Source organism: Pygocentrus nattereri, chromosome 23, assembly GCF_015220715.1.
Source record: "Pygocentrus nattereri isolate fPygNat1 chromosome 23, fPygNat1.pri, whole genome shotgun sequence".
Taxonomy (NCBI): domain Eukaryota; kingdom Metazoa; phylum Chordata; class Actinopteri; order Characiformes; family Serrasalmidae; genus Pygocentrus; species Pygocentrus nattereri.
Window position 1 is genome coordinate 7,744,921 of NC_051233.1, and position 25,969 is coordinate 7,770,889.

Sequence of the window (25,969 nt, forward strand, 5' to 3'; positions counted from 1 at the left end):
TGACGTTAGAACCAGTGAGGGAACAAATTACAACGACAGCACTCGACTATCTCGCCTCTCTCTCCTCAGGCCTTCACTCCACAGTGACTTCATGCTCATTGTGATATCAGAGGGGGTTCAGGGGAGGGGCTGATGGGTGCTTGGTTAGTTGTAATGTAATTTAACATTTAAAGTGAGATGCTGGTTAAGAAAAGCACATTGTAGCAGTGATTTTAGGCTGGACAGCCTTTTTGGAGCATCTGAATATTCAGGACTAAAGCCCTGAAGATGCAGCCCTAACAGCACCAGCAGGTACAGATAAAATATCTGAAATCTCAGGCTGTAAATAAACTTTGTATTTGTCTTTACACCCTCCAAGCTGGGACTGACTTCTTTGAAACTGACAGTATAACATGTGAGTAACACTGTTTATAATGCATTATATTAAGAATTCATAATGTATAATAAATATGGCTATAAAGTGTAGTTCAATATAGTTATTTTTTATTAATATTTATAATCATGTTTATAATGCCTTATGAATGCTCATAGATGCCTACAAGTATGACATTCATAGAAAGTGTTGCCGGTTTTGAGATAGATATATAGATATACAGATTGTAGGGTCTGTAAGGGACTGTAAAAGAAGGTGTTACCTACATTTTGTCCATATCACACAGCCCTACTGTTGTTTACTCTTGTCTGCTACGATAGTGGTGAGTGGGAATTCCCTTCACTTCACTTAAGCTGTCTTTTATCATCAGTTTACTGAGGTTATGATGACAGTGATATGTGACCGTGACTTGTTTACTAGCTTCCAGCCAGCAGTTCCCAGCCTTGGCTTGGATAGATTTGCTAGTGATGTGGGCTGCAGACATGAATGAAAGCTGTTATGACATTTTCTTATAAATTGTTTATGATGCATATGATTCAGCTTTGTGAGAAGGTACATTAGGGAAAGTGTCAGCAAAGAGTGGTTCCACGTCGTCCGCTCAGCAAAGATAACACAGATGAGTGCTAAAGCAGGGTTTTGTGCATGTGCGTTCAACTCGGCAGTGATGAATCAGGTTTGAAACACTCTGAATTGGGCTGAAGTGCCGCGCCCGACACTTTTAAAGGGCTCATATTACGGAAAAGTGAATTTCCCTCACAAGTTTGATTTAGTAAGTAAACATTGTTTCTAAACGTTCACCCCTTCGTCCATACAGTTCGCATGCAACGTGGAAATGAAGTTTGAATATAGGGTTTTTGTGATGTCACAAGAACAAACACATTTACATATCAGCCCGCAGCACTTTAGCCTCGCCCACTCATGGTGCAGTTATGAGGAGTAGACTGCTGAATGAGACATAATATAGGAAGGCCAATCAAACTAGGGTCCGTATATGTGTGTATATATCGCTGCTGTTAGAAGAAAATCTCGTATCTCCATTTTTCTTGCTCTTCAGTTTTTGTCATAATTTGAAAATATCTGTTGCCCTATACATTGTATGTAAATTTCATGGTGAATGGACCAAAGGAAAAGGCCCAAAATGACTTGGGAAAAACTCTGGTTCCATTGACTTACATTAAAAGTAAAGTAGGTTTTTTCCTTCTCCTGTAAAGTTATCATTTGGAGATACATGTGATCAAATTAACTATGACCGTCTTTTTGTACTTAACCCCCCCCCCCCCCCCCCCCCCCCCACACACACATTACAAGTGGACATTGCAAGGAAGAAACAATAAAAAAATAATGAATGAATTAATAAAATAAATATTTAATGATTTTTTTCCATTTCATGTAAATCTTTTCTCTCTTTCCGTGCATGAAATTAGAAGAGGCTGGGGGAAAAATTGTGAGTCAAAGCGAAACCCCTTCACCACTCTCTCCCAACTTTTCCCCGAAACTTTTTATAGAACAGTCCTGCATAATGCTTATGATTATTGTGCAGAACCTTATCAGACGTTGTCTTCCTCTCTAAATGAGGAGAGTGGTGCTTTCACTTTGAAGTTTATTTCCGTTTAATGAATCACTCAACCGTCCAGGCCTGACTCAGAACATGACCGGTGGAAAGTGGAAAGACTTCTGAGAGATTACAGTCAAAATAAATCTCACCTCACTGTCGAACAGCCTGGGCGAAAGATAGTCTCTTTCTCCAGGCCCCCTAGTGGCCACTCTTCTGAAGAAGCGAAAACGAGTGGGATGTTCATAATGAAAGTAATGTGGTGGTGTAACAAATTATCCCCTGGTCTGTATGCAAAGCTTTTGGACTCACCCTTCACCCCCATTCCCACCACCACCACCCACCTTGATATGATGCAACAGTCAAATCCAGCAAGACTTGATATAATAGAGCAGAATACCTGTAGACTCAAAGTCGTAGATATATATAATGTAAGATATATAATGGTAGAAAACATAAACAGAGTGTGTGATTGGCTGCTTGAATTATTTGTCAGCAGAGCTATCAGTGATAGTGACCACAAATCTTTCAAAATTTCTGCATAGTTAAGTGGTTAAGACACAGAATGATTCAAAGTGGTTTGGTGTGAAATGGTTCAGATTTCTTTACAGTGGTGGTGACAAGAACCAGAGGTCGCCATGACTAAAACACAAATATAGACATTTTATTTACTGTCCACAACCACCAGTGAACCTACATGTGTGTTCTGAGTTTTTATATTGTATTTTTATGATGATATTCCATTCTTGAGATTCCATAGCAACACCTTAGCAACCACCTGGAATACTATAGCAATGGATTTGTCAAGCCAACTTATGTGACCTCTACAATCTTTGCAAAATTCCCCTTCCAGTTCAGTTTTTCATTTCATTTTGAGAGGTCTTCATAGTTTATCTCATTGTATTTTGATGCATGATGCTTAGTTTCTAAGTGTTGAATTACTTCTGCTATGGGCCTGAGATGCTCTGCTTGTTCTACTCCTATAGGTTGTGTGAATGTAATAATGTGAACAGTCCGCTTACAGAGGTGAAGCAGGGATTGGGAATTGGATTGACAATGCAGAGGCTATTAGGTATGGATACAGTGGTGCTTGAAAGTTTGTGAACCCTTTAGAATCCTCTATATTTTTGCATAAATATGACCTAAAACATCATCAGATTTTCACACAAGTCCTAAAAGTAGATAAAGAGAACCCAGTTAAACAAATATTATACTTGGTCATTTGTTTATTGAGGAAAATGACCCAATATTACATATTTGTGAGTGGCAAAAATATGTGAACCAGTAGGATTAGCAGTTAATTTGAAGGTGAAATTAGAGTCAGGTGTTTTCAATCAATAGGATATCAATCAGGTGTGAGTGGGCACCCTGTTTTATTTAAAGAACAGGGACCTATCAAAGTCTGCTCTTCACAACACATGTTTATGGAAGTGTATCATGGCCCAAACAAAGGAGATTTCTGAGGACCTCAGAAAAAGAGTTGTTGATGCTCATCAGGCTGGAAAAGGTTACAAAGCCCCCTCTGAAATGTTTGGACTCCACCAATCCACAGTTAGACAGATTGTGTACAAATGGAGGATATTCAAGACCATTGTTTCCCTCCCCAGGAGTGGTCGACCAACAAAGATCACTCCAAGAGCAAGGTGCGTAATAATAATCGGCAAGGTCACAAAGGACCCCAAAGTAACTTCTAAGCAACTGAAGGCCTCTCTCACATTGTCTAATGTTAAAGAGTCCACCTTCAGGAGAACACTGAGCAACAATTGTGTGCATGACAGGGTTGCAAGGAGAAAGCCACTGATCTCCAAAAAGAACATTGCTGCTCGTCTGCAGTTTGCTAAAGATCACGTGGACAAGCCAGAAGGCTCTTGGAAGAATGTTTTGTGGACAGATGAGACCAAAATAGAACTTTTTGGTTTAAATGAAAAGCGTTATGTTTGGAGAAAGGAAAACACTGCATTCCTGCATAAGAACCTTATCCCATCTGTGAAATATGGTGGTGGTAGTATCATGGTTTGGGCCTGTTTTGCTGCATCTGGGCCAGGACAGTTCATTAATGGAACAATGAATTCTGAATTATATCAGAGAATTCTAAAGGAAAATATCAGGACATCTGTCCATGGACTGAATCTCAAGAGAAGGTGGGTCATGCTGCAAGACAATAACCCTAAGCACACAAGTCGTTTACCAAAAAATGGTTAAAGAAGAAGGTTCACATACTTTTGCCACACACAAATATGTAATATTGGATCATTTTCTTCAAGTATAATATTTTTGTGTCATTTGTTTAACTGGGTTCTCTTTATCTACTTTTAGGACTTTTGTGAAAATCTGATGATGTTTTAGGTCATATTTATGCAGAAATATAGAAAATTCTAAAGGGTTCACAAACTTTCAAGCACCACTGTAGCTGAGAATCCAATAGTGACTCATGGGCCTCCCAAAGCATGGGCTTGTATGCACATTTTTTATGCACAATTAAAGTTTATAGTTAAGTTTTAACTAAATTTAACATATTGGAGGAAAAAAGGCTTCTATTTTTAATAGAAGCTGATCAAATGTGCTCTTTTCCAATCCAGAATTGTGTGCTGGTATCATCTTGGTGCGGTCTCTGTTTATAATATTTCAGTAATTAAAACAAATGATTTAAATGATATTTAAGTAAAAGCTAAATCACTGTGTTGTAAAGTGCAAAGGGGAGGGGGTAATGTAATCTATTGCCTAAGACGTTTTAGCGTTTAATCCTTTTTTTCTTGATATTAGGAATTCAATTTAAATGTAAACTGTAAATGTAAAAATATAATTTCCACTAGTAAATATTTAATTTTACTAGTCAAAAACTTTTTTCAGAATAATTCTTGAGTTTCACTGATGAAAATTTCATTCTAACTTTTATTCTAAATTCTAAACATTCTAAATGTTTCCCCCATTAAAATGGATGTGGAAACTCATGATTCATTTTGACTACTAAGAATTAAATATTTACTAGTGAAAATTACTAATATCAAAAATGATTTTTTTTGCTAGTAGATTCTTACTAGTAGATTAAATTCTTGATTTCAAAAATTACATTTTCACAAGTAAAAATTAAATTCTTGGTGTCAGGAATTAGATTTCTACATGTGAAAATTCAGTTTTTACTAGTAAGATATCATAAAAAAGGTATTAAAATCCATAGTAATCTGAATTTTATCCAAATAGAAACTCTTCCTCTGAGTGTGCTACACAGAACCAGCCAACATTAGAACCAAACATTTCACAAGAGGAGTGGAGATTATTAGTATTAATATAGCAGTCTCTTTACTGTTACAGCTTATTCAACTTATTATAATCACAGTGTGCAAAATATTTGAAAATATGTTTTAAATCATCATCACAGGCGCCAGTTTTGCTGCAGTTGTAGTTTTTGGGGTTAATGTGGTTTAGCAGTGATGACACCTTACTGAAACTCTGTAGTCTGGTTAATGTGGTGTTACGTACACAGATCTGCCATCTCTGTACTCTAAACTTCATAAGCACACACTGCTGCTCTTCTATATAAAGTAAAATAAAGTAATTTCTACTTTATACTTAAATTTATACTTGAACACCTCTGATCAAACTGTATGTTTTGTGTATTTCCTCAGGGAAAATTCATCAAACTTTCACTAAACTTGAAGGAGGTCAGCGGGGACAGCCCAAATCTCTGACTACATATAGTTTCTTTTTTTGGAAATGATTCAGTGCATCACGAAATCTCAAATGATTCACTACAATTTGAAATGCTACAGTCGCCAGCATGTCATCGCTGTCCAATGAAAAACAAGTGTCTACAAAATATGAACTTCACAGAAGAGGGAAAAAACACTCTTACCTTTCAATATAAGTCAATATAAAGAAATGTATGTCAAGTGATTTTAGACCATTTCTATTGGTCCACGCATCATGAAATTTTTACACAATGTAAAGAACAGCTGGTGTGTTGAAATGATGTATACACACACACACACACACCTTCTAAACCGCTTCCCCTTCTGGGTCGCAGGGTGAAATGATGTAGAAAACTAAAAATCACCAAAAATGGAGATACATGGTTTTCATTGGACAGTGATGATATTCCATTATTTTATTTTTCTAAGTGAAAATAAATTAACACATAAGCTACAAACAACTTCAATATGGCAATCTTCCACAAATTTAGTGCACAATGTCTATGTTTTGGGAAAAAATTAAATATTAAATATTAAAAGTGCCATTACTTTTGCACAGGCAACATTTTTATGTTTAATTTTTGCCCCAATAAAATGAATATAAGCAAATTGATTCTTTTTTGTGAATATAAAAAATATAAATGCACCATAGCCAGGCCATGTTTATTTTTTAGCAATACTTTAGCAAGTAAACAGTAATTTTGCATTTAAATGTGCAAAAGTCTGTTCTTTGTAAAGGATGTGTAACTTATTTACACTCAGAAAATCAACCAAATATGGAATTTGTCTCCCAAACCTTTGCATACGACTCTATATGAAGTAGGATGCCGATTGTAAAGCGCACTGCATCGCTTCCTCTCGATGAATGAAGTGTTTCGCTGCTGCCGTTAGACTCAGTTTGACTCTGCAGTAGCAGATACTGTATTGTGTGCAGTCAAATGGGGCCATGAGGTTTTTGTCAAAGTCTCCAGTTTCACGTATTCCTGAAATCCATTCTGTCTGTAATGAGTTAGGACACAGGAGGGTGACATTGTGGGATATTTGAGAGTTCACTTTATGTGTGTGTGTGCGCACAGAGTGACAGTAAGATTGTAGAGGTCAATTAAAAGAGGATCAGGGACAGACAGAAACCAAAACTCTTCTCACTCCAGCCGGCGCTACATTAAAACCTGTATTGGATTTTAGCAATTAAACTTTGATGCAGCCGCAGAGCAGGCTGGCTGAGAGGAAGTGGCGACGCTTTGAAAGCTTTAAACGTGCATCTCGCCACTCTTTGGTTAGGAATCTATCTGCTAGAGCGCTGAAAAAAGACTCAGCTCTGGAGCGATGAAACTTAAAGCCTCTGTTAGAAAAATAAACTGTCGCTTTTCCTAAACAGGCCAACTTTCAGGAGGTGAGCAAGGACAGCCAAACCTCTGACCTCATAATGACTTTTAGGGTCATGATTCAGTGCATCATGAAATCTCAAATGATTCACCAAAGTTTTAAATTCGTCGCAACATGTGAGCAAATTCCATGTTTGTGTTGATTTTCTGAGTGTAAATATGTGAACACATCCGCTACAGAGACGCACTTTGGCACGTTCTTTTTATTTGCTAGATTAACATATTGGGGGGAAAAATACATAAAATGTGGCCTGTGCAAAAATGATGGCACTTTTTATTTGTTGTGCTTTGCCAGTTTGTTAAAATACAGCAAATAAACAAACAAAAAATCTAGCAGAATAATGTCATATTTGAGTGCGTCAAGGATGTGTTAACTTATTTTTATCAACTTATTTTTTAACTTATCAAATCAACAAAATATAATTGGATTGAGGTGCCCACACTTTTGCACACAACTATAGTTTGGTACAATTCAGAATTATTATTAAAATATGCTGCAATGTGAGTGGAGGCATTATAGTAGTGAGACAAAAAAACAATAAATATGGAGATAAAATGCACTTTTTTGCCTTTCTATGTTTAAAAATAGCCAAAGAGCCGTATTTTGACCTCAAGTTAACTATGAATATTGGTTTATTTTAATGCGAATGACATGTGAATGTGAAAATCTTATCTTTTTTTAAACAAATTGAAAGTATCAGCTGCCCCAGTGTATAAACATTGTGTAGTACTTGATGAAATGACCAATAGAAATGATCCAAATTGACTTTGAGTAAAGTCTTGCTACATTAATGGACAAGTTCTTTTTTCCCGTCCTGAAAGAGAACATTTTTCAGATGTACTGTATATGCATATATATATATATATATAATCACTATTGGGATACCAATAGTTAATGGTAATAATATTGAAACAAATATCAGAAAAACAGTTCTGGTTTTTCAAACCTGGAGCACTTTAATCGTCACCTAATTTTATTCATTGGCCTGATGTTTAATAATGCGCTTGATCGCATTCTGTTTTTTATCTGCAGCGACAGATAAGCCGGAGATGGCGGCCGTTCCACTGCCACAGGAGAGCCGCCCCTGCGTCCTGCTGCGGCGAGACCTGGTGGCTCTCCCGGCAAGTTTAATCAGCCAGATCGGCTACCGCTGCCACCCCAAACTGTACACAGAGGGAGACCCCGGAGAGAAGCTGGAGCTGGTGGCAGGTGAATTTCCTTCACTGAATAACTTCGCTCTTGTGAAATGACACAGAAATCCCAGTACATACAGTCTGGATATGCTGCAAAACTAAACTACAAAAGCAGTTCATTCTCAGTTCATCATGGTTGTGATGTCACAAACTTAGAAACACAAAACAAACACAAACGGATAAAGAGAGGTCCATGCCCATGACTGCCCATGGTGCATATAGCCACACAAATGTTATATGGACTTAAGTACACAGGGACTTTTAATTAAGTAAGTAATTAAGTTGGCAAGTCAATAAACCAGTATGTAAGTCAGTAAGTTAGTAAGTACATAAAGTCAGTAGCAAATCAGTAAGTTAGTAAGTACATAAAGTCAGTAGCAAATCAGTAAGTTAGTAAGTACAGCCAATAAGTCAGTATATACGTCAGCAAGATAGTAAGTCAGCATAAGTTAGTAATTCAATAAGTGCATAGTCAGTAAGTAAGTAAGTCAGTAAGTTAGTAAGTACATAAGTAAGTCAGTATAGACGTCAGTAAGGTATCAAGTAAGTTAGCAAGCCAGTATGTAAGTCAGTAAGTTAGTAAGTACATAATTAAGTCAGCAGTTCAGTAAGTTAGTATATTGGTTAATAAGTACATAAGTAAGTCAGTAACTAATTATGTAAGTAAGTCAGTAAGTCATTAAGTCAATAATTAATTTATTAAGTCAGTAATTAAGTAGTCAGTACATGATGAAGTAAGCCAGTATGTAAGTCAATAAGTATGTAAATATGTCAGTAATTAAAGTCATAAAGTAAGAAAGCCAGTAAGGTCAGTAAATTTATATAAGTAAGTAAGTAAGTAATAAAAGACAGAAGTCAGAAAATTTATAGAAATTTGTAGAAAATCTGTAAAATGTAATTATGAACATTATGTAAAACAGGTTGTAACTGGGACATTTTCACAGAATGTCAAACTTTTATTTTTACAGATTTGTAGCCTATAAAAAATGTATATAGAAATCTATAAATGAATAAAATGTTTACATACAAATTTTATATAAAAACAGTACCAGGACATCCTGGGAAAAAATTTGGAACAGCTTGTAAGAATATCTTAATTTGACGTTGTTCAAATATTGTTAAAAATTTGACTCTTGGTAGGAAAAATGTCCTGTTACAAAGCTACTAATCTGCTCTCAGCTTCTGATTCCCATCACACTTGCCTTCTAGTTACAAACATCTACAAACTTTGATGAAGAGCGTGAAAGGCAAGTTAATGTGCCCATCAGTCAAACATGTTCAACTGTGTTCTAAAAATGCAGCAGTCCTGCCTGCGAGGGTGACTGCAGATGAGGGTGAGACTTGGCAACCCTGTCCTGAACCTTTCTTATTCAATTTATGTTACATTTACTTCATGGGCGTAGTTTTCCCCACAAGTAAATATTGCTAAAGTCCTGATGCTGCCAAGGCAGCTATTTACTTGGCCGAGGAGCTAAAGATCCTAAAGCATTTGGGCTGATGTAATGGACCATAACCCATGTCATTCCGTAGATGCGTAAGCCGTTGCATTTACATGTTTTGGCAATTTTGCACCACCAGAGCTAATTACAGCTCCAAACAGGCTGCAGAGGGACAACAGAGCAGTATTGAAGGACACAGTGTTGTCTGTGCTGCAGGTACAGGGGTGTTCATGACCAGAGGACAGCTGATGAACTGCCATTTGTGTGCTGGCATTAAACACAAGGTGCTACTGAGGAGACTGCTCGCAACCTTCTTCGACAGGTTTGTGACCACACAACTTTATATACACACACGCACACACACACACACACACACACACACACACACACACACACATACAACAAATATATGTGTGTGTGTGTGTGTGTATATATATATATATATATATATATATGTGTGTGTGTGTGTGTGTGTGTGTGTGTGTGTGTGTGTGTGTGTGTGCTGTTTATGTAGGTCAAGGCTGGTTTGTCCATTGTCAGTTTGCATGCCCAAGAGTTATTATCCTGTGTTCGCAAATTCATAATAATCAGATATGACTTTACATAAACAGTAGACCATGTTATAAATACAATTCATATACAATAGTGAATATACAACATTTATGTCATCCATAAATAATTGACTACACACACCATACTCTTACTTTATATTTGCATATGCATATTTTTGTCTTAGTTTCTTTTTACTTGTTTATGTAATTTGCAGAGCTGACTGTACTCTTTTTCCTGTACACTCTCTAGGATGTTTCCTTTCTTATTGGATCATTCTTTAATATTCACAAATCGTGGCAGTGCAAATGTGCACTGAATCAAGCTGAGCTGAACTGAATTAAATCTGTTTGAATTAATCAAATTGAACCACGAGGAACTGAAATGAATCAAATTAAATTGAATTGAACCAAGCTGAACTGAACTGAATCAAATCTAGTTGAATTACTTTGAATTGAATCGAACTGAATTAAATTTAACTGAATTAAATTAAATTGAACCAAGCTGAACTGAAGTAAATATATTTGAATTGAATTGAACTGAACTGAATTCAATTGAATTGAATTAAATTGAATTAAACTGAATTGAGACGAGCTGGGCTGTAGTAAATCTAACTGAATTAAACTGAATTGAATCTAACTGAACTGAATTAAATCTAATTGAATTGAACTGAGCTGAACTGAATTAAATCTAACTGAATGAAATTGAACTGAACCAAGCTGAACTGCACTAAATGTAATTCACTTGAATTAAATTGGACAGGGCTGAACTGAATTAAGACTAACTGAATTAAATTGAGCTGAAACAAGCTGAACAGAATAAATGCAATTAACTTAATATCAGTTGAACTGAGCTAAAGTGCACTGAACTGAACTGAACTGAATTGTGGGTTGAAAGATAGACCATGTTTACAATTTAATACTACTGTAAAACTGGAATTTAGTTTAATCTTTTATTAATCAGACCTGTGGCTGCATCCAACCAATGGCAGCATCATTAGTACAGTGTAGTATGGAGCATCATAGTGAATTGATTTTGGTATAGTATAGAGTATTATAGTATAGTGTAGTGTAGCATAGTCTGGTGCAGCATAGTATAATAGAGCATAGTGTAGTAGTTTAGCATCTTAACACATCTTCCTCTTAATGTCCACATGTTCCTGACCTTAATTAGGTAAATCAGGGGTGTTACATTGGGAGTGGTGAGCCGATCACCAGGACCACCCCTGGTCAATGGCATCACTCCTAAGAATCCATTTCAGCACCACTATTTTAAGAGTGTACACTTGGAGGTCAGTTGTGCTGGAGGGTAGATGTCCATCAGCAGGGTTGAATGCATTGGTAAGGTGTTTTATTTACTCATGAGTTTCTCTCCTCTGTGCCCTCTGGTGGCTGCTCGGTTCTCCTGCAGGAACACTCTGGCTAACAGCTGTGGAACTGGCATCCGCTCCTCAACCAGTGACCCCAGCCGGAAACCTCTAGATAGCCGAGTGCTAAACGCTGTCAAACGTATGTAACATTTTGTGAGATATAACTTTTTATAAAGAACAGCATAGAATACAATAACCCCCCTCACGTCAAACATCACGTTGCTCAGCTAAGACATGTTTAGTGTAAAGTTTGCTACTTTGGATTTACTCTGGTGCTACGAGGCTAATGTTGCTAACAAGTAGTGAAAGCTTATACCCCACCACGTTAGCGTGTTGCTAACTGCCTGCCTGTGTCATCACACAGTGGTCTGAAACCGTTCAATAATCTAACAGACTTGCTTATGTGGGTTCTAATACTATATGACTTACTGTTATGTGTTATAACGGTGCCACAGTGATAGACTTATTGCTAAATGTTTTATCCAGACTTTCAATGATGTTTACAGTGTCAGCAACTTAATAAGCAAGTCTCATCGAGATGATATGCACTCTTAAAAAAAGGTGGTTCTTCAAAGGTCTTTAATAAAGGGAATGGTTCTGTATAGAACCACAAACACAAACTTTGCATGATTAAAGGGTTCTTTGCATCTTGAAAGGGATCTTCAGAATGTGCTTTAGGTGGTTCTATACTGAATCTTTTTGAAAAGGGTTCTATTTAAGACCCAAATATGGTTCCTGTATTGTTACAATGACAAGCTTATAACAATAGAAGAACCCTTTTTCGTGCCATATAGAACCCTTTACAAAACGGTTATATATAGAACCATCTTAAGCACATTCTTTATCAGTTTGAAGAACCTTTTGAAGATACAAAGAACCCTTTCATCATGTCAAGGCGTCTTTGAGTGTTAATGGTTCTGTATATAATCATTTTCTTTATTAAAGAACCCTTGCAGAACCTTCTTTTTTAAGTGTGTATGCGTGTAGTTTGCATGATGCTAAATATGTAGTGGCTGACTGACTACATTTGGGGTGACGGTGAAATTTATTCACATCGAGCTTTTTCGAATCCCAAACACCGCTAAGGGACGCGAGTGATGGCAGGATGGGGATGTCGGCTGCCAGAGAGCAGACAACGATGATGGACCCGCATCCTGTTCTGCAGTGAGGCCACCGGGGTCGAATGTGAAGTGTATTGAAGTGGCGAAATAATGCGAATGCGAAACAGGAGGAGGGGCCATCGTGGCTGTCTGCTCTCTGGCAGCTGACGTCCTTATCCTGCCATCACTCGCGTCCCCTTAACAGTGTTCGGGGTTCAGGCTCTGCCTTTCTGCTGGTTCTCACGGCTGTCATCAGGGCCCAGGGGAGGGGTGCATGGCACATACCCCTTTATAACTCTTTTTATGTCTGCTGTAATGTTTTATTTTGCTAAACTATATAGAACATATAACAATAATGTGCTTCCCTTCTTTTCCCTCCAGTTTACTGTCAAAATTTCGCTCCCAACTTCAAGGAGAGCGAAATGAACGTAATTGCTGCCGACATGTGCACTAATGCACGACGCGTGCGGAAGCGCTGGCTACCCAAGATCAAATCCATGCTGCCTGATGGGATGGAAGTGTACCGGGGGGCTGCGAATTTAGGCCTGGGGTCAGGCCTGGCAGGCGTTCCGCTGACCTTTGATCCTGAATTTAAGCCTTTGACTCCGTCGGGTCTGGTTTTGGACCAGCGGCTGTTTGGAGAGCGGAAGGATCCAGAAAGAACGCTGCAGCTGGATAGGGACAGCCCAGAGCACCAGGAGGGTCCTGAGCCCGAGCTTTCGGGGGTCCGGGGCCAGGAGGGACCCGAGGATGAGGAAGAGGAGGACGGAGTGTCCGCTGAAGGTGTGGAAGGGACGTTGGAGGCCACTCCATTAATCCTGGGCGCTGATGGGGCAGTCCGTGGCCCACGGATCCTCGAGGGACAGCAGGAGGAGGAATTTGTTGAAAGTCTGAGGATAAACGGGCAGTGAAGTCCAAGCAACTCACCTGCACTTGTCTCTATAGTGCTGCTCTTCTTGAATAAACAAGCCACACTCGCAGTACATGATGCCACCACGCTAACATAATTGGCCCCAGGACTGACCCAAGAGATACACCTTTTCCTCTATTTTAGTATTTTCTTTGCTTTAAAGCCCTGTTTTAAAGTCTGGATTAGTTTCATTTGAAAGGGTACTATACTTTATATGATTAACAACAAAACTTGTGATTTTTGTCCAGTATGTGTAATTTGACACTAATTTACGTTATGGTGGAGCAAAGCATTTTTCATATTTTATTGATTTCTATGGACACAGGCGTCAGTACAGCAGAGAAGATGCAGACAGCAAAAAAATTGAGTATTTTCTTTTTTGTCACATTTTGCCAGCTTGAGGCCAATCAGAAAGATAAGGTTTATTGCAGGGCACTTTGTCGAGATGATTTTGAAGCTGCAGTGGAGAAAACTATTTAGTCCGGTCTTCAATGAGCTTTCAGCTAGAAATTATTACATTAATTGATAATGAATTTTTCATTACACCTGCAGTTTATCAGGCCTTGGAACTAATCCAGCTCCTATAGGGCTTAACACACCCACTTCAACTTAGCAAGGGCATGTTAATTAGCTAATTAGTTGAATCAGGTGTGTTAGAGCAAGGAAAATGCTGAAAACACACCAAAACATAACAGGGCAGGGGTGCACCAGGACCAGAGCTGGGATCTACTGCACTAACACGTTCAGCAGTGTGTGTTGGGTAATGCAGGATGAGTTTGATAGATAAACAAACACAGGCATTGTTCTATTCCATTGAGAAAACAGAGATTCGCAGTTGTGCACACTTTTCTAAACCATTTTATTCAATAAGGAACTCATAACTATACATATCTCTCCTGTCAAAACAAAACCTTATGTCTCCAAAATGGTAACTTTACAGGAGAAGGAAAACACATACTTTACTTTTGATGTAAGTCAATGGAACCACAATTTTTTCCAAGTCATTTTAGGCCGTTTCTTTTTTTCTCATTTATTATGACTTAAGTACACAATGAAAAGGGCAATAGGCATTATATCAAGAACTGAGAAATGGCAAAAATTGGGATAAGAGGATTTGTCCCGACAGCAGAGATAGTGTATACATACATACATACATACATACATATATATACATACACATTTGTGGTTCACAGCACACAGTATAACAGCACTGCGATATCGGTATTGCTACAGCAAATGTCGCAATAACAATTAACAAACAATATATTGTGTCACCTCAATGCAGCAAATCTTGCACATTTTTGCAAGTTACTGTAGAACACAAGGCAGTTTGCAGTTCTTATCTCTTTTCTGTGGCCTGATGTTGGATACAGTGGAAAGAGTGACCTTCATTTGGAGACGTTAGGCAAGATATTACAACACACTGAATATGCTGTACTTTGTAGGATTACCTTGACACAGTCACAGAACAGAAGGAAAATTATACATTTACTCACCATTTACTGGGAAGATGTTACATTTTTTAATTTACTCATCCTCCCTTTTACGTTGTAAGTTCTGTATTTAACATGCAAACTAGTACCCACACTGAAACTGTCAGGTTTAGATTGTTTGGATTAAGTGTAACTTGCAGTACCTCACAGAATGCCTGTGCTTGTTTAGATAACAGACTCTCACAGTACCACCCTGACTTCCATTTGAACCCACTGATACATACATAAGCAAGCATTTGACAACATTTCCCATAAGCAAACGTCTTTCAGAGAGTGGAGTACGTACGTGCTGAAACATTTTAATGCACTAACACAAAAACGCTTGCATGCAAAATACAGTCCCCACGGCCACACTGTAATCCGCATCCCCAAAAAGCGCTACCGTTTCCCTGAAGATCTATTGTTTATCGTCCAAGGAGAGACACTTTTTCATTTTTTTTTCTTTCCTCCGAAACCTACATGGCCTGATTTTCTGCTGAGTTTGGCTGCAGTTGAAGAAATAAAAAAGTAAACCTGCCAAGAGCAACACGCAGGGGAACTATCTTTCAGTGTGAGCGACAGAAGAAAGATCCATGCATTTTTGGTTATGGTTCTCTACTGTAAATTATTTAATGAAACTAAACTAGTATATATATATTTTTTTTTTTTTTTTTGCTGGCTTTATTGCATTTGCACTTGAAGAGGTGATGGAGGGTGATGGAGAGAGCCCAGTTTTCATTTTATTTTTTTGTTTTTTTTTAAATAAAACTCAATCTCTCCCCCTTTTCTCCCTCCTTTTGCTGGATATTGGAGTTGAATTTGAACAGATTTGGACCCACCGGCGTCACGTTAGCAAGGGCTGCTCTACAGAAGCTGTACAGATGAGAAATTGCACAGCAACACTACGAGCTTTGACACCAATCGCTTCGTGTTTTTTTTTTGGCTGATTTGCCACCATTCTTTGTTGTTGTTGTCGTTCGACATCACCCAGAGCAAATGCAGTGCGCTCCCTCTTTCCTCAGCATATTTTACTCACCAGTGTACAGTATGATACTCTTATTTCCTCTATACACTGCTACACTGCTACAAGACTGTCGTGGACACTGACTTATGTGGCAAAATTAAGAGGTTATGTATTTCCTACCTGCATATAAGTTTGCTGCAGTTTGCAAGGACATATTAGAACAAAAATTAGCATCATTAACTACACACTGTCAGAAATAAGGAACGGGGAGGGCAATGCATTCGAATCCCATCTAAAATACTGTGTTTTCCTGGATGTCAGAATCTTCAGGTTTGTTAAAATCGTGTCATTTTTCACTTTTTCTCAGCTCGTTTTCTGATTTGCCTTTAAAAATACTCATCTAAGTTTCCGCCCTTACTCAGAATGTGTTTCAAATGAAAGAACTAAGAGAATTTTAGCTTAGCAGTGTAGCTGTAGGACACTAGAGGTGGTGTTTTATGATGAATAACGTGTTGGCTGTGAATTTGCCACTTGCTTCACTAGCGCTGTGAAACCTTTCTCTTTTCAAACCTCATGAAATGCTTTTTATAACTAATAGAGTCCTTGATAATGCTTAATATTTCAAAAGCAGAGCCTATAATTCACTATGTTCACACTGGGGTTACTGTACCAGACGACTCCAGCTGTTACGACTGCTGATACAGCTTCATTACTCTGCCAGCGTGCTAGTTAGCAAGCTACAGCTTACTTGGCTAACAACAGCAAAAAAATAAATGTGACACGAGCGGCTCTATAGCAAAGCTCAAAGCCAGACAAAGTACGTTTCACAGATCCAGTGTATGTCACAAACTTCAAAACACATTATGCTTGACGAAACAAAGTATGCCTGGCTAGCAGATTAGCTCAAAGTTAGCAAGTGCTCGTCAACAAAAGTACTAGAAGGAGGTTTTGTTCATCGTGGTGATATGTCTCATCATAGCATACCACCTTGAGTGTTCTGTTGCTTTTAGTCACCCGTTTTACAAAGCAAAGAAGACAAAAAAAGAAAGATGTTGCTTTAAATATTAGCAGCTTCCTCCAAAAAGTATTTCCAGAAGGTTTTAGAGTAAAGCAGCCATTGTTAGCAGCTGTTGTTCAGTGGAATAACAAAGCCCGAGTAGAACCTTCTCGCGCGGTCAGAACTAGCTTCTATATAAAGGAACATATCATTTTTGCAATAGAGGTAATAGATAATTTAGATCTAGGGTCTCTTCAGAGAAGGGTTTTTAAACGTAGCTGATATATTTTGTGTGCTATTGGACTCATCTATTCATGTGAGAGGCTTTATGATTGAAGCAGTGGGCCTTGAATTGAGCTAGCGTTCAAGCTTATTCGTGAGAGCTTGGTGTTTTTAGCATTAGCAATTTAGCGAGTGAAACGGAAGGGCTTGTGAACGTTATGTTAGCATGTGTTAGCATGTGTTAGCATGCTCTCCGCTTTAGCACTGAAGGGTAGGGCTGCACGATATGGTCGAAAATTGCATATTGCGATATGCCTTGTAATATAATTCGTACAATCTGTTAAAGTTAGCAAGTGCTTGTCAACTAAAAGGAGGTTTTGTTCATCGTGGTGGTTTGTCTCATCATAACATACCACCTTGGTGCACCATTCACGTGACATGGCTTGCTTAATTTTGACCGAAGTGATTGTCATTTGTTGGATGTGGTGAATCAACCAATATAATAATAATGGCAGTGATGCTAAGAATGATAACAATCCACATTAACTTTCATCAGGAGATGACCAAGGTGTTCACAGCGAGCGATAAGCGTTTGTTTACTAATAATTTGATTACTGATATTTTTACTTTTTTTAAAATAATATAATCCATTTAGAATTTTTCAGCGCTTTGATAATATTACACATATTAGTGGAATTTATGCCAACAAATTAATAATAAAATATAATCAATACATCTTAAGCCCCGCCCCCAACCGCCCCTGTAATCTGATAGGCTGTTTCCAGAAGCTTAGTTTTATCATAAACATGTTTTCCATTAATTAGATGCTGACTTGAGACCGAATTAAAGTCTTTGCACCCATATTTCAGGCCTTGGCGATAAAGCGATATATTGTGCAGTCCTACTAAAGGTCAAATTATGCATTTTTCGAGCGGATGTTTCTCTCTCAGATCCTTCTTATTCTTATGGAGGGCCCAGAATGCAGCTTCCTGTGCTAATGAATGCTGCTGTCAAACAAGGCCATAGCTGACTCTCAAAACTCCCTTTATTTCTGACTGTGATTCAGCTTCACCAGACTAGACATCTCCTCTTTATCGCGCTTATCTCCAGTCCAACATTTTATCGTTTCTTCCAGCTGCCGTGTCTTAAAGTCACTGCTGAGCTTCCTTATCATTCGCTGTTTAGTGAAATGCGGTAAAGAGTAACACTGTGGAGTTCTGGCGAATCGTGACTCAGTCGCAATGATGTCTAATGAACATTCTGTATATTTGAGGACAAGTCTAAGTGCCTTAAAAGGACTACTGATGGGACTGGCTAACGGCTAACAGCACCTTCACTATTCAGCTGCTGGATAGCATGAAGTACATCGCAGGCCAAAAGCGTGGAAGCAAGGCATTGATTAAAGTTTCAGAAATATTTCAGTTTATTGACCTGTTTAGGCTCGGCCCTGTTGCTAGGTTGGTCAAGCTTTAGAGCAAAAGTCCCATTCCACCTTTATGAAACTCACCGTTGAGTTTCCAGTTTGAAATGCTATGCCAACGAGCTGGTCTGTGTCGTGTGCAAAAGTTTGGGCAGTCAAATTCCATGTTTTAATAAGTATAAATAAGTGAACACATCGTCTACAGGGAACACACTTTGGCACAATTAAATGCACAATTACTGTTTATTTGCAAAATTTCAATTTAACATAATTGGGGAAGAAAATTAATACAAAATGTGGCCTGTGCTAAACTTACAGCTCATTTTATATTGTATGTTTTCCTTTTATCCCCAGTGCTTTTAAAGCAAATAAATAGAAATTGTGCTGTAAAAACTGCTTAAAAAACTGTGTTCAGGGTGTGATATTTATGATGGCTCCCAGTTTAAGTGTTCTGCGTCTAAATGGAGGAATCAGGTGGATCTGATTTTGGGCACGTTCCAATTTTAGTCAAGAGTGCTTTGCTGACTTCTATGATTAAGTCATTAACAATGTTATTGCTGTGGTTTGTATTTCTGTGCATATTTAGGATGTAACTCAACTAGAACAAGTGAATGAGCACATTACTGTAGGATATCAACTGAGAAAAATCTACATTTTCATTTTTACAAAATTAGTGCTGTTTCAAAAGTTTTGGCCTGTAGAGTAAGTAGCTGAATGTTTGATCTACCTGAGCAAATCTGATGGAATGTGTCATAATAATAATAATATTAATAAGAATAATAATAATAAATTGTACTTATAAAGCACCTTACACAATGATGTGTGACAGACTTAAGAAACAAATGGGCAACAGTCTTATACGTTCGCCTACTGAATTATATATATATATATATATATATATATATATAGCCAATTATATTTTTTTCTATTTTTTTTCTTCTAAGAATTGTAGCTACTGTAAGCTTGAACATACCTGAGGATTCTGACAAAAACTGACCAAAACCACATGTAGATCGTAAAGAATGTCTGGTTTATGTACAGTATTGATCTGATCAGAACAGATATAATGGGCTTATTTACTCCATGTCTTTCAGTCTGAGCCTATTTGAAAGATATATAAATGAATTTTGTCTGCTTCAGAGTCTGAAAACAGTCGACCAGTACTTCCAGTAAATTAACACCAAGTAAGAGTCATTACACTGTTTGGTTTGGTGTGAAAATGTTCAGATTTCTTTACAGTGGTGGTGATAGGAACCAGGAGTCGCCATGACTACAATACATAGACATTTTATTTACTATCAAAACCACCAGTGAACTTACACGTGTCTTCCGAGTGTTTATATATAGAATGTTGATGATGGTAAAATAGTGATGAATGTAAACATATGTTTTCTTTTGGGACTATTTTGCCTCACAACACCCTGTATGTATCCTTCCACCATGAAAATGTCTTTAAAAAATCCTTTTAGGTCAAAATCTTCCAAACCTACTACTGAATGGTGAGAGTGAATTCATATCCATTTCATGTAGTAACTGTCTGTGAGGGAGCATTTAGAGGTGGACGTCTGGTTCCTATCACCACCACTGTGAACAGCTCTGACTCTGTGAGTTTCTCTAGAACAGGGCATTTCACCCCAAACCACTCTGAATGACTCTGTTTACACTTTAATAATTTAATAATGTAGAATTTTTGACAAATCTGTGGAGTTCCCTTTTTTTTCAGTCTGCTTTGTCAGTCATTGAATCCATGATCAAATGATTTGAATATGTTCTATTTCCCTCCCTCACACTTTCATCTTCTTTGCATAGACTCTGTGAACTTGCAGTATCTGCCTTTTCCAAAACCGCTCTGTGATTTATCTTCCTTTACCACATTTCTCTTTTTATTTCTTAAGCACCATCAGGCTCTAAATTGATGTAAAGTACTGTGCAAAAGTCAAAGACCACCCTTCATGTATTTAATTACAAGTCAAAACTGCCTTTAAGTACAAGTCTGCAGACACACCTCCAAAGTTCAGTCTTAGAAGTTAGTTGTCTTAGAAATTTCCCGAAGTAATCCAAACACATTCAGTGATGTTGAGGTCTGGACTCTGGGGTGGTCAGTTTATCTGATGGAGACAGTTTTGGTGTCTACCAGGTCTTCCAGGTGGTTGTTAGGAGCCCCGTTTTGACTTTTTAATCATTGTGTTTGAACTCACCACATATTTTCCTTATGCAAGTGGATTATCTTTTATCTGATCTCCTGAAAAATGAGTAACTTGTACTTAATGACCATTTGTGTGGAAATTAAATGCACGAACGGTTTGCACAGCACTATAAAATGTTCAAATGTTGCACTAGATGCTGAGGAGAACCTCAGAGAATGTTGATTGCTAACCTGTTAGAGTGGAACGCTCTGTTTTGTGGTAGCATAATGCTGTCCGGAGTGCAAGACAGGCTAATTTATATGTTTATGTTGTACGTTGTAGATGCTACTCCTTCAGTAAGACCTTTATGGTCTCTAAATATTTGGCACTAATCGCTTACGTGATTGCTTTTGCACAACCGCGCAACGCTGGTTGTATCTTCCTCGAAAGCGTGCACTCGTGAGGTATGTGAAAGAAGGGTTGAGTTTTTCGGAGCCTGTTTACAATCAGTTCCGGGCTCCTTTTGTCTTTGTATTCCACTGTCTGTTCTCTAATGGCACAGAACCAAATGACACCCTGTCAAAAATGAGCAGAGCTGTGAATGTGAATCGCTGACTGGTTTGTTTGGCGGCTCTGGAGGACGCCATTCAGGAGGTCCTCTGGTTTCATCATTGGTTTTTGGCTGAGGGTCAGTTAGAGTGGAGAAAGTTTTCCATTTTGAGATGTTAGAATCAGTTTTTATAATATTAGTATGCACACTTTTTTGGGGAAACCACAATTTCAAGACTATTTTCACATTTGAAGTCCCCGAGAAAAGCTTGGTATATTGTTTTTATTAGGGATGCACAGAAAAATCTCCAAATAATTGCTTTAAAAAAGAGAATTTTAGATTCGATCATTGTTTCAAACTGATATTTGATGATGTGTTTATCATACTGTTGAATGTTTTTAGGTGACACGGCACTAAAATGTCTGCATTTTATTCATTTTACTGAATTTGTATCCACTGCAAAAATAAATGCTGTATTTCTGTGTGATGCAAAAGCACCGGAAAAATATTGTGTATCAACATCGGCCCAAAATTCCCATATCGGTGCATCCCTACTTTTAATCAACTGTATTTCTAATTGTGTACATACTTCCTCCAGTCACATTTGTGTAATTTTGCTTTTTGCTGGTTTTTTTGTTTTGTTTTGTTTTAATAATTCCGTTTATAAGTTTGATTGGTTTCAGTTATTGAAATTCAGACAAAAATGCATCCATGACACTAACGTAGTCCGATTAGTCCGAAAGCAGGTACTTCTTACAGAATACACTGTGGAAACAAATCAATTCTTCTTAAGGCTGAATTATACTTCTGCGTTTGCAAATGTGTGCATGCCTTTGAATAGGTGTCTACCAGAAGACCCGCACATAGCATGAATATGAGTACGAATGGGCGTGTCCAAAGCAGAATGTACAGCAAATTTAATGTTGAAATTTAAAAAAAAAACAAAAACACAAAAGTTTCTGACAAGATAGGTTGGGGCTTTTATTTTGAAATACATGGCTATTGAAAGGGAAAATATGTAAGGGTTTATGCAAGGGAAAGCAATTTTTGCACTATAATTGAGGATCACTTGTGGCAGTATTATGCTGAAACCGATCCTCAAGCTAGTTCTGGTTTGGGGTCTAGTGCTGCTCTGACGCTACCAGACAGCTAACACTTGAGTTGAGATTTGCTCATATCTGCTTACCCATAAACCCTTTATTTGCGTCTGCAAGTTATCGTTCTTGCCGAAGTATAAATCAGCCTTTACAATATAATCACCTGATAAAAATACAGTAAATATTAGAAGATTAGCTCAACCAAGTACGCTCATATGGCTAACAACAAATGGAAGCCAGTAGCATGCACTGTTAGCAAGTGTGCTTCTGTATAATAGTACAAAACAGGTTCTTTGACTTGTTTTGGTGCCATTTAGAGCAATTAAGGAACCATTTATCCAGGTATAGTTGGCATGGTTCTGTTTGTACCCTTTTCCTTTGCTAAAGAGCCCTTAAAGGACCACTTTTTAAAAGGTACAGCTCTGTTATCATAATGCTAACTGATGGCTAATCGCTTTCATTCACCGCTCTTTTAAATTACTCTTTAATCTGAACTAAAGACCCCACAGACCCCTCAGCATAAGCCAATATGAAGTCAGGAGGATTGAACTGTGTATTTGGATGTCTGTATTTGTGCCCAGCTGTGTGTCTTTGTCTTTGAAAAATAATGCCAGCACTTTATAGACTTTACCATTTGGGGGAAGGTGAGCCAAACCTACCAGTAGGGTTTTAAGCAAGCAACCTTCATGTGCTCAGAGCGCAGACAATCAAAGAAAGAACGTGCACTAATTTTCTGGGAGAAGTTTTAGCACTTATTAGCTAAGCTTCTGCTGTGTTTCCAGCTTTGCTTGGCCTCCGCGTGCCTGAGCTACTCCAGGTTCTATTAGGGTCTCTCTCATTGAGCAGTTCAGCTGAATGGGGATTCAGTGTCCACTAGGCGGGCAGTAGTTGGCCTTCTCTTTTGCTGTATGACCAGCTTGCCATACCAACAACTGACTGTTGTAAAAGTAATGCCAACTCTGGTCTCAGGCTGTAAAACAGCTGTACCTGACAGGCTGACTACGCCTTTTGGGCTAACTGCTTACCATAAGACCCAGAACGCTTAAAGCAGCCAAGCTTTGTTCAGTATGGCAATACAATGCGAATGAGAAAAATAATTGTGCTTCTGTGTTCTAAAGTGAGAAAAATGAAAGTCCTGTTAAAACAGTTGTTTACGCCTTTAAATGACACTTTATTCTAAAGCAAAATGCCACAAACTATGTTATAATCAATAAATCATTTCCATGACCTTTCTTCTGGATTTCTCCACCACCAAAATTTGGTTTGACATTGTGTAGTTCAAGTGACTGATTCTTTTTCCAATGCAATACTGAAAAAGTCTGCTTTCTAATAAAATTCCTTATTTCACCAAAACCATTGCTGCGCTCCTTATTCACAAGAAAATATGTTTGACAGTGTGTTGTTGTTTGTAGTGGCTGATTTCATTGTTGTTTCATGGAACAACTGCAGCTACACCGATCAGGCATAATGTTGTGACCACCTCCTTGTTTCTACGCTCATTGTCCATTTTATCAGCTCCACTTACTGTATAGCTGCACTTTGTAGCTCTACAGTTACAGACTGTAGTCCATCTGTTTCTCTGATACTTTGTTACCCCCTTTTATCCTGTTCTTCAGTGGTCAGTACTCCCATGGGCCCTCACAGAGCAGGTACTATTTGGGTGGTGGATCATTCTCAGCACTGCAGTGACACTGACATGGTGGTGTGTTAGTGTGTGTTGCGCTGATCTGAGTGGATCAGACACAGCAGTGCTGCTGGAGTTTTTAAACACTTCAGTGTCACTGCTGGACTGAGAATAGTCCATCAACCAAAAATATCCAGCCAACAGTGTCCTGTGGGCAGCGTCCTGTGACCACTGATGAAGGACTAGAGGATGACCAACACAAACTGTGCAGCAGCAGATGAGCTGTTGTCTCTGACTTTGCATCTACAAGGTAGACTGACAAGGTAGGAGTGTCTAATAGAGTGGACAGTGAGTGGACACAGTGTCTTAAAACTCCAGCAGCACTGCTCTAGCTGATCCACTCAGACCAGCGCAACACACACTATCCCACCAGCATGTCAGTGTCACTGCAGTGCTGAGAATGATCCACCACCCAAAGGTGCACCTATATGGTAAGTATATCTGATAAAATGGACAATAAGCGTAGAAACAAGGAGGTGGTCATAATATTGTGCCTAATCTGTGTATAAGTGTGCAGTTTCACTAAACAAGATACATGAAGATAATGTATTATTTGAAGGCACCTGACAAACTGTGCTGAGACTTTTATTTTGGAAAAAAAACAGCTACTGTTAAGAATCGCAAGCCTCAAAAAGCTTCTGACAGGTGCAGTGCTAAGGCTTTTATTTTGAAATATGCATAGCTATTGATTGGTGTGGGGGAATCAAATAAAGGTTTAGGAGGATCTTAGTGTTGGTTATGTTATTGTGAAAAGTGTCTAGTTGATGTAGGGGAGAATAAAATAAATTTATTTATTATAAACATAAATGTTTTACTGAGACAACTTGAAGAATGCAGCATATTAACAAAAAAAGGAAAAATGGCACAAAATAGCTATTTTATTACTCATAAGAATAAAAGAAATTCTGTTTGCAGATACTTATAGAGCCCAACATGTAAATCTGATATACATCTTTATATGTAGGTCTGATATGTGAGTGAAAACATACATGCATTAAATATGGATCACCTGTATGTCCAATGTATGTCTGATACAACAACCGAATTTAAATTAAATACCTAAAAATTAAAACATATAACATGAAGCACTTATGAGTAATACATTCTGTCTATATATGAGTAATATTTTCTGTTTTATCTTTTTAAATAGACATGTTACACATATATTTTTGCATAAGTTAATTTAAGGCTGAAATAGATGTCCTAGCCAGTTTCAAATAAGTAAGCATATATGTCACATATATGTCCATATGTGACTAATACAAGTTGGATATCAGGGCAGTTTATACATGTTAGTGAATGTCATACATTTGAAATCCATACATTGCCATTTATCAGTAATTTGTTATGGAATTTAAAAAATAAAAGCGGGGTTCTGTGAGGGCTGTTGATAGATGTGATGCCAGAAAGAGACTTAAAACATTTTCTCAGAATGAGGACAGTTTCAAAACAGGTGCTAAACGCGTTCATGATGAAGCTTTTATTTTGAAAATAGTTGGGGGGGGGGGGGGTGTCCAAACGCACCAACGAGCTTCAGTTGCGACCATTTATTTATTCAGACCTGTACACTTATATACACAACTTGGTGAATTTTCGACAGATGAAAAATAAGAAATGTCATAAATCCATTGATACTTTGAAGCTTTTCGATTTTATTTGAATCCCACTATGTATATTTTTTTCTTTTCCTTTTGTTGTTGTCGTTGTTTGCTTTTTGTTTTGTTTTAGTTTATTATTATTTTGCTGGATGTATGAATCGTGAAATTGACCTATTGCTGTTTTTGTTTACATTTAATCAATAAATCAATAAAATAAAACAAAAAAAGCTTGAGCTGTGACTTTTATTTTGGAAATTCGCGACGCTTTAGCAGGAAAAA

At 37.9% G+C, this 25,969-nt stretch overlaps 1 protein-coding gene across 3 annotated transcripts in view; it reads left to right on the forward strand.

Annotated features, from left to right (window-relative positions):
- Positions 1-19,511, forward strand: part of LOC108430423 (nucleus accumbens-associated protein 2) — a 79,058-nt gene extending 59,547 nt beyond the window's left edge. For all 3 annotated transcript variants that reach the window (XM_017702898.2, XM_017702900.2, XM_017702897.2), the window contains exons 3-6: positions 8,033-8,209; positions 9,849-9,954; positions 11,592-11,689; positions 13,032-19,511. In XM_017702898.2, coding sequence (XP_017558387.1) covers positions 8,033-8,209; positions 9,849-9,954; positions 11,592-11,689; positions 13,032-13,561 — 911 coding nt within the window. In that variant the 3' untranslated portion in view covers positions 13,562-19,511. The remainder of the gene's footprint in view (positions 1-8,032; positions 8,210-9,848; positions 9,955-11,591; positions 11,690-13,031) is intronic.
- The last annotated feature ends 6,458 nt before the right edge of the window (positions 19,512-25,969 follow it).